The sequence below is a fragment of the Saccostrea cucullata genome, unplaced genomic scaffold (assembly GCF_032062105.1).
Source record: "Saccostrea cucullata isolate Sc308-1 unplaced genomic scaffold, CSIRO_AGI_Scuc_v1 ctg27, whole genome shotgun sequence".
NCBI classification, from domain to species: domain Eukaryota; kingdom Metazoa; phylum Mollusca; class Bivalvia; order Ostreida; family Ostreidae; genus Saccostrea; species Saccostrea cuccullata.
Window position 1 is genome coordinate 204,076 of NW_026920935.1, and position 14,316 is coordinate 218,391.

At 34.9% G+C, this 14,316-nt stretch overlaps 2 protein-coding genes across 11 annotated transcripts in view; both read right to left on the bottom strand.

Annotated features, from left to right (window-relative positions):
* Positions 1–387: 387 nt before the first annotated feature.
* LOC134258677 (mucin-5AC-like) lies at positions 388–2,739 on the bottom strand. Its single transcript, XM_062741222.1, has 2 exons — positions 2,540–2,739; positions 388–2,240 (listed from the first exon to the last, which is right to left on the bottom strand). The coding sequence occupies exons 1-2, from the start codon at positions 2,594–2,596 to the stop codon at positions 702–704; spliced, it is 1,596 nt and encodes a 531-aa protein (XP_062597206.1). The 5' UTR covers positions 2,597–2,739; the 3' UTR covers positions 388–701.
* Positions 2,740–7,294: 4,555 nt separating this feature from the next.
* The window catches only part of LOC134258715 (muscle M-line assembly protein unc-89-like), a 54,147-nt gene continuing 47,125 nt past the window's right edge, over positions 7,295–14,316 (bottom strand). For 4 of the 10 annotated variants that reach the window (XM_062741262.1, XM_062741260.1, XM_062741261.1 and 1 more), the window contains 6 exons: positions 14,053–14,124; positions 13,376–13,516; positions 12,080–12,149; positions 9,914–10,019; positions 8,959–9,110; positions 7,295–8,127 (listed from right to left, as the gene is read on the bottom strand). In XM_062741262.1, the coding sequence (XP_062597246.1) occupies positions 7,974–8,127; positions 8,959–9,110; positions 9,914–10,019; positions 12,080–12,149; positions 13,376–13,516; positions 14,053–14,124 (695 nt within the window). In that variant the 3' untranslated portion in view covers positions 7,295–7,973. Of the gene's footprint in view, positions 8,128–8,958; positions 9,111–9,913; positions 10,020–10,551; positions 10,901–12,079; positions 12,150–13,375; positions 13,517–14,052; positions 14,125–14,316 lie in introns of those variants that run through there. The other 6 variants (XM_062741266.1, XM_062741269.1, XM_062741263.1 and 3 more) reach the window with 5 other exon arrangements.

Sequence of the window (14,316 nt, forward strand, 5' to 3'; positions counted from 1 at the left end):
AATCTGTTATGCATATATTGAAAACATGGCTCCTTAATTATATATGACCTTTCGGAGCATTGTTTGCATATCAAATGAATAACGTTGACTTTTGTTCTGACACATACATCTGAGAAATATCATAAATATTTTTGACGATGACTTAATCAATCCTATATATTTGTAATCAATAATTTTCATGAAATTGACATTGTCAGAGAAAAGGAAGTTATGTGTCATTTAATCAGCACGGTTTTGTTTTGTTAATCAACAATTCAAATAGAGTACATTTCTTGATTAAATCTTTTCTCTTCACAACTTAAAATTCCATAAATATTTTGCTTTTTGCCTTCTTTTTTATGATAACGTTGATCTTGAAAGCGATTTAAAGTATTAAAAACTGAAAACTTTTCATTGTAAAGGCTTTATTCCATACATGTTCAAAGCCACAATCAACACAACAAGAAAACATTTAAAAAATAAATAACACTGTAAACACCACAATATTCCTGCATTTTTTAACAATCGTGCCTCAGAAAACGGATTTCATACATCTCTATTTCGAAAGTATGAAAAATTTTGTTGATACGAAATACCTGTCTTAACCACTGATTGCATATAATACTGATAAATAAATATCACAATACTTCATCAGAAAAAAATAGAATTAATATTGACTGAGACAAGAATAGTCATTTGGAAGATCAGTTCAATCGGTGACTTCACTTCACAGTCTTCCTTTTACCATAACCTCCAGAGATGACTTTGACTGGGGCCCGTTTGTGAAGAGCGAGTTGAGGCATGTACTTGGCCAGCCATCCGAGGTCAACTCCTCCAGCAGTACCGGCAGGGGCAGGGGTGACTCCAGGGAGTGCGGCACCAGGAGCGGCGTAGGAATTCGAGATAGTTCCACCAGCTGCAAGAAGGTCAAGCTGGGCCACTGGATCAAGATAGGGTGGAGGTGTGGTTGGAGCTTGTTGCAGGGCACCCAAGATGTCTAAGGTGGCTTGCTGACCAGCTCCTGAGTTAGCAGACATGGAAACTGATTTCTGTCCTCCTCGTCCATAGAGGTCTAGAACGGCAGCTTGTTGTGTCTGAACATTGGAACTGCCAGTGAGCTGCGCTAAAAGAGCTTCTAACAGCATTGAATTTTGAGCCAAAGAGAATGCTGTGGTGGTTGCCTCTGTAGTAGTGGTTGTAGGTTCTGGGGTGGTGGTAGTGGTTGTGGCTTCTGTTGTGGTGGTGGTTGCCTCTGTTGTGGTGGTGGTGGTGGTAGCTTCAGTGGTTGTAGTGGTTTCTGCTGGGGTTGTCGTGGCTTCAGTGGTAGTGGTAGTTGTTTCTGTTGGAGGTGTTGTTGGTGGTGCATGGTTAACTTTTACAACCATTTTCTGGAGCAAATTCAATAGAAGTTTAAACTGCATTCCCTGCATGGGATCTGGCTTGGGAGCAACTTTCTTCTGGTATTTAACATTATTATATAACCCAGCTACGGTGTGAACCTCATTTCCACTTCCAATGACTGTGACATCATTGCTTGGGTATTTTACTGAGTGGATGTTGGTATATCTAGATCCACCCCAGGTTTTGTATCCGCCCTGGCTTCCTCCTTGTCCGCCACCCTGTTGTTGTCCGCCCTGTTGTCCTCCTTGTTGACCTCCTTGACCACCACTCTGTGTCTGGATTCCTCCGGTAGCATGGTAGCTCTGGGTGACCTTTTGGGTTCCTCCGGCATTGTTGTTTGGCATGTGTACACCCTTGCCTCTAACGTTGTTGTGAGCTCCGACAACATTCATCATGTTCTGTGGGAAGTTGTTGTTGAAGACAAGGTTCATTGGGAGGCCAGCGGCTCCTCCAGAAGATTTAGGGGGAGAACCCTTGGGTGGGGACCCCTTTGGAGGAGAACTCTTAGGTTCTTTCTGTTTAGGGGCCTTGGACTTCTTAGGAGAAGGAGTCTTCTTTTTGGGCATGGGTGGCCTCTTTCCCTTCTTAGGGGATTTCTTTGGTGACTTCTTCTTTGGTGAAGCTGATGGACTTTTGGGTGCAGGTCCACCAAATCCTCCAATGTTCAGTGTTGGGATGAATTTGTTCTTAATTGGAGCATGAAAGTTGATGCTGACAACGTGGTCTTTGGTGGCGTGGATCACTTGTTTTGGCTTTGGTGCCGGGGGCTCTGGGGCCGGGGCAGGAGGCGGATCATAAAATCCTGTGTTTACGTTGACATTGTTGTTCAGATTCTGGTTCTGGTTTGCCAACCACCAGCCCTACGGAAAAAAACGAAAGAAAACTTTACAAATTTGTATGAAATTCGTAAATTAACAGACATAATTTTACTATCTACAAAGACAATCATAAAGAGGGAATCATATTGAATTCAGTCATTTCAGTAAGGGTAAATTCATTCAAATTTGAACAAAAAATTGTTTTTGAATTTATATTTTTAATTCCTGCATGATCAAAATGTTTGTTTATATTGTCCATTTCTTTTTATTACTTTTGTACAAGTACAGTTTTATTGGTACATGTACCGTTATTTGTATCATATTATTTTAAAACTACTTACAGCTACCGAAGGCAACACGACAACCAAACACACCAAAGCAATTCTAGACTGAACCATGATGGATGGAGTACAGAAACGCCGATCACACGCGCCTTATATACCTTAGAACTCTCAGAAAGGTCGTCATTATACCTGTCATAGATAACGATGCACTTATTAATTAATTAATTATTATTGAAAATCATAATTCGGTAGTCGTGAGCGCCGGGAATCGGTACCCCCACTCTGTAGCGCATGACTTGTTCCATTTCAATATTCATAGATTTCTGATTTTTTTTTTTCATTTCCAATTGCTCGACACGTAGGTCGCATGTTTTGACATGTCACACTGATTATCTGTCGTGTTCCATCATTCATTTCCTTGACACCTTTTGGTACTTTTTACTTAACATAAATTAATTTGTTTTTTACATGTGGTGTTCATGTTCAATAATTAATCTTCCATCAATTTCATTAAAATATTCAAAATATTTTCATCAGGGCACATATTTTCAATTTATGACCTTCGACCTTCTGTTTTAAGAAATTTGAGGGGAAATGAAACTACTACTATTTTTTTCAGTAATGAGTTTGATTGAATATTATGCAACATGGATTTACTTTATTCTCATTTATAGAAAATTTCAGGTGAGATTTTGTTTATCAAAACAAGTATTTTTTCATTAAATGTACACATTATAATTGATGAATGAATCTTGCGCATGTCCTTTAAAAAAATGTCAAATCTGAACTCGAAGACATCCTCAGTGGTAAACGTCTTATGGAAAAATCAGCGGACGTTGCAAAGGATATCTAGCGTGGTGAACATAAGCTTTACATCATTGATCGAAGTGTGTGTCCATTGATGGATAAATTGTATTTCAAGTGAACTTGACATCGTTCATGCTCAGGGGCGGATCCAGCCATTTTTGAAAGGAGGGGTTCCAGGGTTGTGAAAAACCAAGGAAGGATTCACACACACGTATGGAAAGATCTAAATAATGTCTTTGGTTTACGTCCCTTTTTTCTTTGAAAGCAAATAAACACATTTCAAAAACTACTGAAGCCTAAAAATTGAATGCATTTGCAGCATTTCCGAAGATTACAAAGAATTTTCTTTTAGAATTTGAAAAACTTCTTTGTTTTTGGGGTGGGGTGCGGTTGAGGTTTAAAATAAAGAGGTGTGTGTAGACAGCCAACACATGCAGCTTAAGATCGCGGGAATCTAATATCAAATTAAATTTCGCATGTAACATATCATAATCAGTCAGAATGGGTGTCTTGAATACTTAGAGTACGGGTTTGCCAGTATAATCGGCTGTGCAGAGGCATCGTCCCCTGGTACCCTCTGTATCCAAGTTACCTTTTCTTTACATTAATTGTATGCTACCTTCAAGATCACAGATTTACATTTATACAGGATAGTACCATTTGTTTATATATATACATATATTTGTGTGTAAATTATTATTTTTGTATGCATGGATATGTGTAACAATAAGTGTATGTTTATAATATATACTATACATACATATATTTGTATATAAATTATTATTTTTGTATGCATGGATTTGTGTAACAGTAAGTGTGTGTTTGTGTATGTGGGTATGCATATGCTATTGACTAACTCCAAGAGATTATGCTGTTTGTACTTATTAATTGAAATTACTATTTCTGTTAATACTTAAATGATTTTTTTTTTTTGAATGACCATCTTCAATACTTAGGGTACAGGTTTGCCAGACTGGCTGTGTAGAGGTATTATCCCCTGGTGCCCTTTGTATTCAAGATGCACTAGTTTTATATTAGAGTACTGCCATTACTACAAGATTTTTTTTTTTGTCTTTTTTTTTTTTGTTTTTAATTTACCTTATATCTATCATTTTTATTTAATTGTGTTTTCTTTTATCATTCTATGGTTTCTATGCTTTTGATCCAGTGTGGTGATGCACTTCTCAATGTCAAACTTAACTTAATATAGAATTGTAATCAATGTTATCATTTTCTAATAATTGTTCATGCCCCCTGTGGGCCCTTGATTGGTGAATAAACATAATAATATATAAGAATAAGTAGAATAGTTTCTACCATTCTTTCATAAAAGAGTAATAGTTAAGGTGAGTGGAGGAAACTAAATGTATGAGAATCTATCGATTCAAGATGGCAAAAAATAAATTATCTTTTATGCGCTGTTTGGTGCAATATTGAATGAGACATGTACTTGCTTATCTCCCTTCAAACTTATTTTGGATGAGTCCATCAATTCAAGCACAAGTCGCCACAGTACGAAAGAAGAGAATATACGTTGTACCCTAAGAAGAAATATACCCTTATCAACTGCACATGGGGGTTAATATCTCGCAGGTGAATCGATACGCAAGGAAATGATCTTCGTTTGAAAGATTTCTAAAACAAGGTAAGGTATTAACAAAGAAGTTGATGAAACAAGAATATCAACAGTCTCGTTTAAAGTCATATCATTTTTCAAGATCGATACAACGGCTTTGTCGGTAATTACAGTCTATCATAAAGTTTAATGCTGATGAACGTTTGTCATACTAATTGTTAGGCCATTATTTACACACTGAATTGTCTACGGATTTTTTCCCGTTATTTTCCGATCACGACAGGGAGCACATGGAAGGGGATACTCACTCCTCCATGGCACCTGACCCCACCTCTGATGTTTTAGAGGCCCTTGTTTGCTCTGCTCCTGATTTGTATGACGTGGATGGACTCTTGAGCATAATTACCGCTTGTTATCTTTATACATTTCATCTCAATAAGCAACGGCACAATAAACTTGACCTTTTAGCACTTAAATTGTGACTTATAGGTTAATTACCAACTTTTAATAAATTTTATCAATTGTAATCATGGCAATTTATATAATTTTCTTATATGTAAATAAGTTTGGATGCTTTTAAGAGAAAAGCAAATATCTATGTGTAATCTTTTTGCACACAGAATATCAAAAGATCATATTTCATTTTTTCTCCATTTTCCCCAATTTTTATAATTTAAAGTCACATTTTGTTTCAGAAAAGCAGAGCAGTTATTATTTACAAATCTAGTAAATTTCAAGTACTTGTAATAGCTACAACTTGAGTATGAAAATTGCAGATAGGCAAGCCTGTGCTATTTGTTTTCCAAAATGAAAAGTATCTCGCATATGGCGAAATTCCATCAGAAAATGACTTTGTCGACTCTTGTGACCTTCATGTAGGCTTTCAATCAAACTTAATGCTTGTTTAAAACCAAGCATAATATAAGGTTCTTAATTGCAGACTATACCAATTTCAATTGTGATTGGTGTTGACACTAACAAAGGGCCAATTTTTGTCCTTACCAGACCTTGTCCTTCAAGAAGATGCACGTATTTATTACTGCCATTATGTAGCGAATTGTGACAAATTTTGGAAGACTGGTTACCCCACCTGCATATACTAGTATCTTGGATAAATGTAATCGTTAACCAAAACATACATTGTTCTTTTCTACAGCAGTACGGGGTGTTTTATAGAGGTTCCTTCATAATTTCTATTTACTTGCAAAGTAGAATTCACAGGACAAAGATAATAAAAATCAATGGAATTAGATAAAAGTATAATTGAATTTATAAGATTCAAATTTATTGCCATGCTATGAATTTCATTTGAAATAGTTAAGTAGAATGACCCTAGTATGTATCGCTCATTTTTGCTTATTTTGTGTTTATTATGAATAATAATGATGAAGTTCAAGTTGTCAAACAAATAATGACGTTTGGTTCATGAAAGTTAATTTGCCTGATTTTATTATGTTATGAAATAGAATTCAATGCATACCATCGGATGCATTTTGGCTCATTAATTATTCAGTTCATATTGAATAACGCAGTGCGAAATTTTAAACATGTTGACGCGTTCGTATCAAAAAGATACTCCAATGAAGAGATGCTACAAATCCACATTTTATTAACCTTTTGCAATTGTTGATAGTTAAGAAATACATGCACATATTAATAATGGTCTCTAGTCATTACTTCATATTACAAATACATAAACACACACATAAAACCGGTAAAGTGTTCACATGGATACAATTTATATAACAGGCACGGAGGGTTCATTACCATTCGAATTTTAGAAAATAACTTTTTTTCTTTAGTTTTTACAAAACTCTGATATACCACCCAAGGTCGGCTTTCTATACATATACGAGATATAATTGACAACACAAATAAAGAAAAATTCAAGTTTTTAATTTGAAAATAATGCATGTGTGCAAAATGTGAATTTAATTAATACAGATCAAATATGATTAAATAATTCATTACATTTGGTTGTTTATGGCTGTCTCTCTGTCTTGTATTAATTTCTGATCTTGATAACCCCTAGAGGAAATGAAATTCCATCACTTATTCAAATCAGAATTCGAATGGTGGTGATTAGGAATGGGTAATTATGACATAATAAAAGGTGATGATTTGAGATAAAAGGAAGCTTTTGTCGACAGATAAATAGAAAACATACCGGTACTTCTCATCGAGTACCCCCGATATGTGTAGAGCATTCAAGGGTGTTCGAGCGAGGGTAAGCAAAGACTGAAAAAATAGTGTTCCTTTTTCGTGTTTAAAGTAATGCTGCTAACATTTTTACAATTTGCATAAAATGGCTTCAAGTATATAGCAGAACCAACGACAACGGTACCAGTTGGTAAAAAAATCTTGTGCAGAGAAGTTCTCGTTTCATCTTAAATGCAGCCACAGATAAAACTGTAAATAAAACACAGAGCTTTCACTTTTCACTTTATTTTATTTTTTAAGTCATCATTTAATGATCTGTATAAAGTATTTCTTAACATGTACAAAGCTTTGGCAGATTAGTTATGTCTCTACACATTAACATAGAAAGTGCGCGATAGGATAGTTTTCTTATCCTTTGCGCAATACTTAACATCTTAGTCTACAATAACATACATATAGTGTATATTGCTGCACACACATAAATATCTGCATTAATATGTAACATTGGATTTCCAACAAATATATCACTGCGAAAACACTAATTATAATATCAAAGTTTATTGCTATTTAAAATATTCATATAATGCTGCAAAAATAGTTACAGTTTATGTTACAAAGAAATCAGTTATATACAAATAAAATAAAATCTATAAAGCCTAGTAAATCACTATATGTACAATATTGGCGCAGCTACATCTAAAAAAAAAATAAATATTGGCACGTGTGACTTATTAGTATCTTGGTTGGACTCCATGCGAAAGGTTGAATGACCTGTACACAGATAAACAAATTAACGACAGAGCCCTAGGAACTGAACACAAACTGAGCTTGGCATCAACGTAAAGGGTGAGGTGTGGATTTCTAGTAACATGAAAATAAAAAAAATATTTTATTTCAAATGTCTGAGTTTCAATAGAGTTTGCGTTAATGTATTGCTATGTGTTGCGGTCACTCGCCGACCGTGGCCATTGTTCTGTTGCGTTCGTGCGTGTGTAGTTTACGATAGAGACTTTGGACGTAGGTAAAGACACATTTCCAGTCCGGCTTCTGCATTCGAACCATGTCATCAACGTCTAACAGAGGAGCTATATCTCCGTACTTCCTACAAAACAATCACAGAAAAACTGGTTAGTGTTTTGTATTTCATAGATTTAATCATGAAATATTTTATTTCTTTTCTAAACAAGTTCTTTTCTTCTACCAGCTAAACCAGTGAGATACCTATCAACTTTATGGAAAGTGTAAATTAAACTTAGAGCTTTGACCTATTCCGATTCACTTTCTCAAACATGGGACTCATTACAATCTAGTCAGGTCCCATGCATAGATCTAGATAGAAACATGCAGAGATTGGGTCTTCTCAAGACCTACTCTTCTTACGGATTTGGAGTTCTCATGACCTACTCTGATTTTCATTTTCACAGACTGGGTGGCCTGAACATCAACTCTTACTCAAATTCTTATAATGTGGAAAGTCCTCATGGCCTACTCTTAATTCGTAGGTCCTCATGACCTACTGATTTGAGGAGTCCTCATGACCTACATTGATTTGTACTCTGATTTGAGACATCCTCATGACCTTCTTACTCTGATTTGTGGAGTCCTCATGACCTACTCTGATTTGGAGAGTCCTCAAGACCTACTCTGACCTGTGGAGTCCTCATAACCTTCTCAGATTTGTGGAGTTCTCATGACCTACTCTGATTTGTGGAGTCCTCATGACCTACTCTGATTTGTGACATCCTCATGACCTTCTTACTCTGACTTGTGGAGTCCTCATGACCTACTCTGACTTGGAGAGTCCTCAACACCTACTCTGACCTGTGGAGTCCTCATAACCTTCTCAGATCTGTGGAGTTCTCATGACCTACTCTGATTTGTGGAGTCCTCATGACCTACTTATTCAAGGTTTGAAGGTATTTTTTATACTTACTCAGCTGTATCAAAGGCAAGAGTGAAGTTGTGCCTTCTCTTGTTTGGATCCAGGGTGCTGAAATCAAAGGCTTCTGGGTAGTAGTGATGAATCAAGGCACAAAAAGCCATACCATTATTCCAGCTACTTGAGAAATTAGTAATCTCCACATTCTAAAAGAAGCCATTAAATACATGTACAAATATATAATAACACATTCTTATAGGTGATGAAAAAAAAAATTCTCCATAATTTTACATCATTTTCTGATTAAATTAGCTCGTTTTCTGATTAAATTACCAGTATTTAGCATAACAATTTAAAATACAGCATCTGATATTATTTAAAAAGTGAACTGAGGTGTATTAGTAAACAATAGTTTGATTATAAATACTACCAGAATATGCAAACACAATTTTGATTAGTAAAGCAGTTAAGAAGTTAGTCTCAAAATCCAGTTAACATCAGTTTTATACTAAACTAAGAACAGTTCCAGAACCATGCTTGGTGCACTTGTACTTAGAACATTAAAAACCTTGGAAGATAACTTAATAGCCATTGTCCATAAACTCTAGCTTCCCTTCCTTGTTTAATCATCAACCAGGTGCATGGGATCAAACTGACGTGAGCTCAGGTCACTGTTAATCAATTACTACACAACCAGGTTAAAATATGAGGGCCTACTTTTTTGTTTAATTTTGTACTTTTTTGCTCTGAAATGGAGGTGCTGAACATGCATTTACTAAACTAATTTATTCTTCTATCACTGCAATGCCTCTACAGTGGTATGAAAATGCATGGAGCAGTCTACTTATAAAGCAAAGCATACTAACACCACCAAATCGGACATGTATATTCATAGCACATATTTGTACATGTACAACTTCCAATTCAGAGCTGATTTCACCCATAACAACCACAGTAGCTCATGCATGTCTACCGGTTTCCATGACAATGGCATGCAGTCATGCGTTACCTGGTACTCCTGCGTCATGGCTTTAGTCCAGTCCAGTAACATTTGTTTGATAGCACTAGGACTTCGTACGAGGGCCCTCCCTCCTCCTCCCCCGGGAGCTAAATTACTTAGGAAAGAAGCATCAACTTGTTAGTCACTAGTAGAAATATAGGTATATAACCTAAATATGGGGTCTTTGAAATTTAGATTTTTAATGATATCTAAATTTCAAAAACTGTAGATGTAATAAAATCTGAAAGAGAAAAATTAGTTTCTATGTGTATATAGCTCTAGTATAAACAACAAAATCTAAGTCTACCACATAATAACTAAAAATCACAAAATGTTAGCACACGTTAGCAAAACCATAAGCAATTCTGCTGGGGAAATAAATCAACTTTTGAAGGCCACTTTTCCATTTTCCTAATGCATATATTAAACAACAGGTTATTTGAATCTGGAAGAATGTCAAAACACATTCATCTGTTCCCTGATGTTTTATTGCAAGGATTGTGAAATTAATGAAACCGTTTTGCAAATCTGTTTTTATTTCTTGTCGAGATCTTTTATTCAACAGATATGAAGAATTAGTTCAGAATTCTATCAGGCAATGATAAAAAGCAAGAAAAAAATTCAAAAAGTTAATTTAATCAAAATAATATACATCTATGTTATCAAGGTCTTATTAATAGAATCTAAAGCAGAATAATAAAACTTCAAAGATAAATCTTTATATAACGACAAAAAATATTAAAGTATATAAAACAAAGAATGTTAGAAAAACTGCAGGTGGGAACACGCTGTACAATAAATAAAAGATTGGTGATACATCTACAGGTTAGCGGTGAGCCAGCAGCTGACCAATAGCTAGCCTGCCAGGCTAGCTGCTATACCTCATACTCCCTTGTGCTGTTCTGACAGAAGCGAAGAATTTCCTGTTTGATCGAGGCAGCATTTCGCCGCAACGTGGTTGCTGCCTTTTTGGCGTATGACACAGTTAATAAACCACTGCACAAATGACAGAGAGTAGGTTAATATAGGGTCCACAAACATGGACAAACAGGCTCATGCTGATTTCAAATTAGTACATGCTGGTGTGGTAGAATCTTAATTTACTCTAGAACTGAAAACCATTCAAAGTGTGGCACATTGTGTCTAGATCAATGATCATATAAGAAATTCGAAAAAAAAAAATTCATAGCATAGAAACAAAATATATGATTGAAGGTCCAGTTGAATAGTAAAGATATATATGCTATTTACATTTAAAAAATGATAATTTTTAATGTTTAATGCCAATTTTGATATACAGCACAGAATGACCTCAATTTAATAACATTTCATTAAATTTCAGACAATTTATTGAAGTAAAATAAATGTTTTAACTCAACAATTGTGCACCATACCTTAAATAGTCCTTACTTTTCCATCTTTAATTATACATTGCTCTTTGTCTTTTACGCATGCTAATTAATGCAATTCTTTTCATCAATAGTCTATGAATTAAAAGCTCTGAATAACAGTAAATTTACTTATGACATTTTAAGGGTTTTGTTATCACTCATGCAATTACGAACATTTTTAAAAAAAAAAAACAACGCATACCAGTATATGTTTTTTGTGATCACAACCAGATCACAGAATAAATTCAAGTTTTTAAAACTCATTCTGTAGTATTTGGAAATGGAACTTATCATGACACTTGTCCTCAAGGATTTAAATTACATCTAAAAAGGAGTAACATCTGTTTGCTTTGATTTTAAACACTGAACTATACTCAGCCTTGTGCAGCATATATTTGTCAAACTCCTCCAAGACTTAGCTGAACACGAGTTAAATTTACACCAGTAACACTTTTACTAAGGTCAAACCAAATAGTTTTTACAATCTAAATTTGGTATCCAATTTATCTTATTTTAGTCATCAAGTTTATACAAAGCAAACAGAATGTTTGCCTGAAATACTTCAAATTGCAGCAAACATGATCAAATACTCAGACCATAGGATTCTCAAGTGCTCCTTGGAATTCTCAACGACCAGTCTCTATATGTATCATTCTCTGAAGGCCCATAAGTTATATATAGAGAACACACAGTTTTATAGGGGATTAACAGTTAAAAGATCAACCCCTATAGCTGATCTTTTGAGATAATATTTCAATTTGCAAAGTTCAAATAAGATACATACTTTGGTTTTGGAGCGGCATTGTCCATCTTCTGGAACATGGCCTTGGCGCCTTGTGCCCCTGCGGGTTTGGCTTCAATAGAAAAAAAATATCCCTACATGAATTCAGACATTCAGCTGGATTTCAATATAGTAACAGATGACTGCACAGAATAAGACAAAACTAAATCTGTCTCATCACTTCACATTAAAAATATTTTAAAAAAAAAAAAACATACACATGATTTTTCGCACAATCACATTAAAGCAAAAAGATCCCAAAATATGACAAGCACATTTATTTTCAAGTATCAGTGATGAACTAATTGGTGCCAATACTGCATGTATCTAAGACTATATCTAATTCGAGCCAATAATTGAATCCAGATTAAGTAAGTTTACGTTGACTGATGAGACATTGCCAATATATAGGAAAACAACCTCATTCTATGTTTCTTGCAGCACTATGGAATGCCAAAACAGCAGAATCAGGTATAGACAAGATGACGCAAAGACTGATGGCTTCTTAAATTGACTGTATTTGATGATGATATATTGCCAGCTTTTGAAAGTTTCTATCACAATGCTGCAATGCATATCATTGATACCAAAACAGTGTACAAGATGTTTTACATAACACTGGAAACAAAAGATACTGCAGCACAGCAAGCAATACAGTAATGATTTAACACATACTACAGTAAGTTTATTAACAAAGAAGTCATTCAGACCAATGCACTTCTCGACAGCAATGTATGTATGCCTTAGTTCTTCAACACTTTGATATATGCCAAAGCCCCACAATAGACAACTCTATTTCTTTCTAATCTGATCCTTTGACTTTGGACCTAAAGGTCAAATACTTGATATCTCCTGTACAGCCACTGGCAGATACTGACCTTGGAGGTCATGAACTTTTTATCTGCTAAAGAGCCACTGTCATCAGTCATCACTAATTGGCCGTTTGATTCCTTACCAATTCCACAATAAATGATAAACCATATCTATACAAGATGATACACTCACTCTGCCTCTTTTTACATGTTAAGAGAATTAATTGAAAGCGTACATATGTTTCATGGATTTTTAGTTTTTGAAAGAACATACATGTACATGTCACCATTCAAAGAATCCTCCAAATAAATGACATGAATATAAGCAAAAACACTTTAATACAGTTGAAAAGAATTTGTTTAGACAGTATATCAATAATTTGCTGAATCATGCCCTATTCTACTTTGTCAAAGTTTAAAACTTGAATTAACAACAGCCCAAAGGGACTGTAAAACAGCTGTTTGTAAAATGTAAATGTATGGCTACCTCCCCAGGACTGTGATTTCTCGGATGTGTTTGTAACGCCGTCTCGGCTGTTCCAGGATTCGGTTCTGATGGTTATGTTACCGCTGGTTACAGGGGATAACGTATTGATCAGCTGATTGGTCAAGAATGTAGCAGCCTCTTCTATTCCATGATGCAATCAAAAAGGAAAACACACATGTAAACCATGCACATTCTTTGTTAATGGGGAAGTCAAGCATGCTTTAAAAACAGCTACATGGGAACAAATTTATAAAAGCTACATTTTTCTGATTCATCCCAAATGCTTGTTGCCATAATGTGGAATTGCTTTGTAAGATGAAACATTATTTTGAAAGATGAAACACTTTTCTTGATTGCACCCATCAAATAATATTGCTTATGTGCAGCTGTAATTTTATCACTACTAATGAGTTTTATCATTATATATGCCTCGGGTTTCAAATTTTTCCTGAAGATTTTGCTGTATTTTTAATTCCATACTTGACTTCTAAATCTAAAAATGTCAACACTGCGTAAGATTTAAAAATGTTTATAATTACAAATAGAGAAACATTCTACAAGTACTTCAACAGCTAATGCTTTAAATTACATGAAAAAGCACTTAAAAAATCTTATTGTGGAGAATAATAAGAGAAGATAAATCTGAGAAGAGTGCAGTGAAGTAGGGAGGGTTTTACCTGAGTTAGACTGTGAAGAGTCGACAGGAGTTAATATTGAATCTTTGATTATTGTGGTCCGAATTACGCCATCTACCAGTGAACAGAAGAAATAGGGGTTAACAGTGATAGACCAGCCCCCAGAAGAGATACCCAACACCCTCATTACAGAAAAGTGCAAGAAATTAATCCCTTGTTAATATGCTTAATTAAAAATATATATATTTCATTAGTAAATATATGCTATATCATGCATGCAAAGTGCATAAAATAATGATTAAAATA

Bases quoted from the DNA above. Each gene is read 5' to 3' on its own strand.
- LOC134258677 (XM_062741222.1), bottom strand. From the start codon at position 2,596: ATGGTTCAGTCTAGAATTGCTTTGGTGTGTTTGGTTGTCGTGTTGCCT. The intron at 2,241-2,539 runs GTAAGTAGTTTT...TTTTTTCCGTAG, and splicing joins TCGTGTTGCCTTCGGTAGCT to GGCTGGTGGTTGGCAAACCA.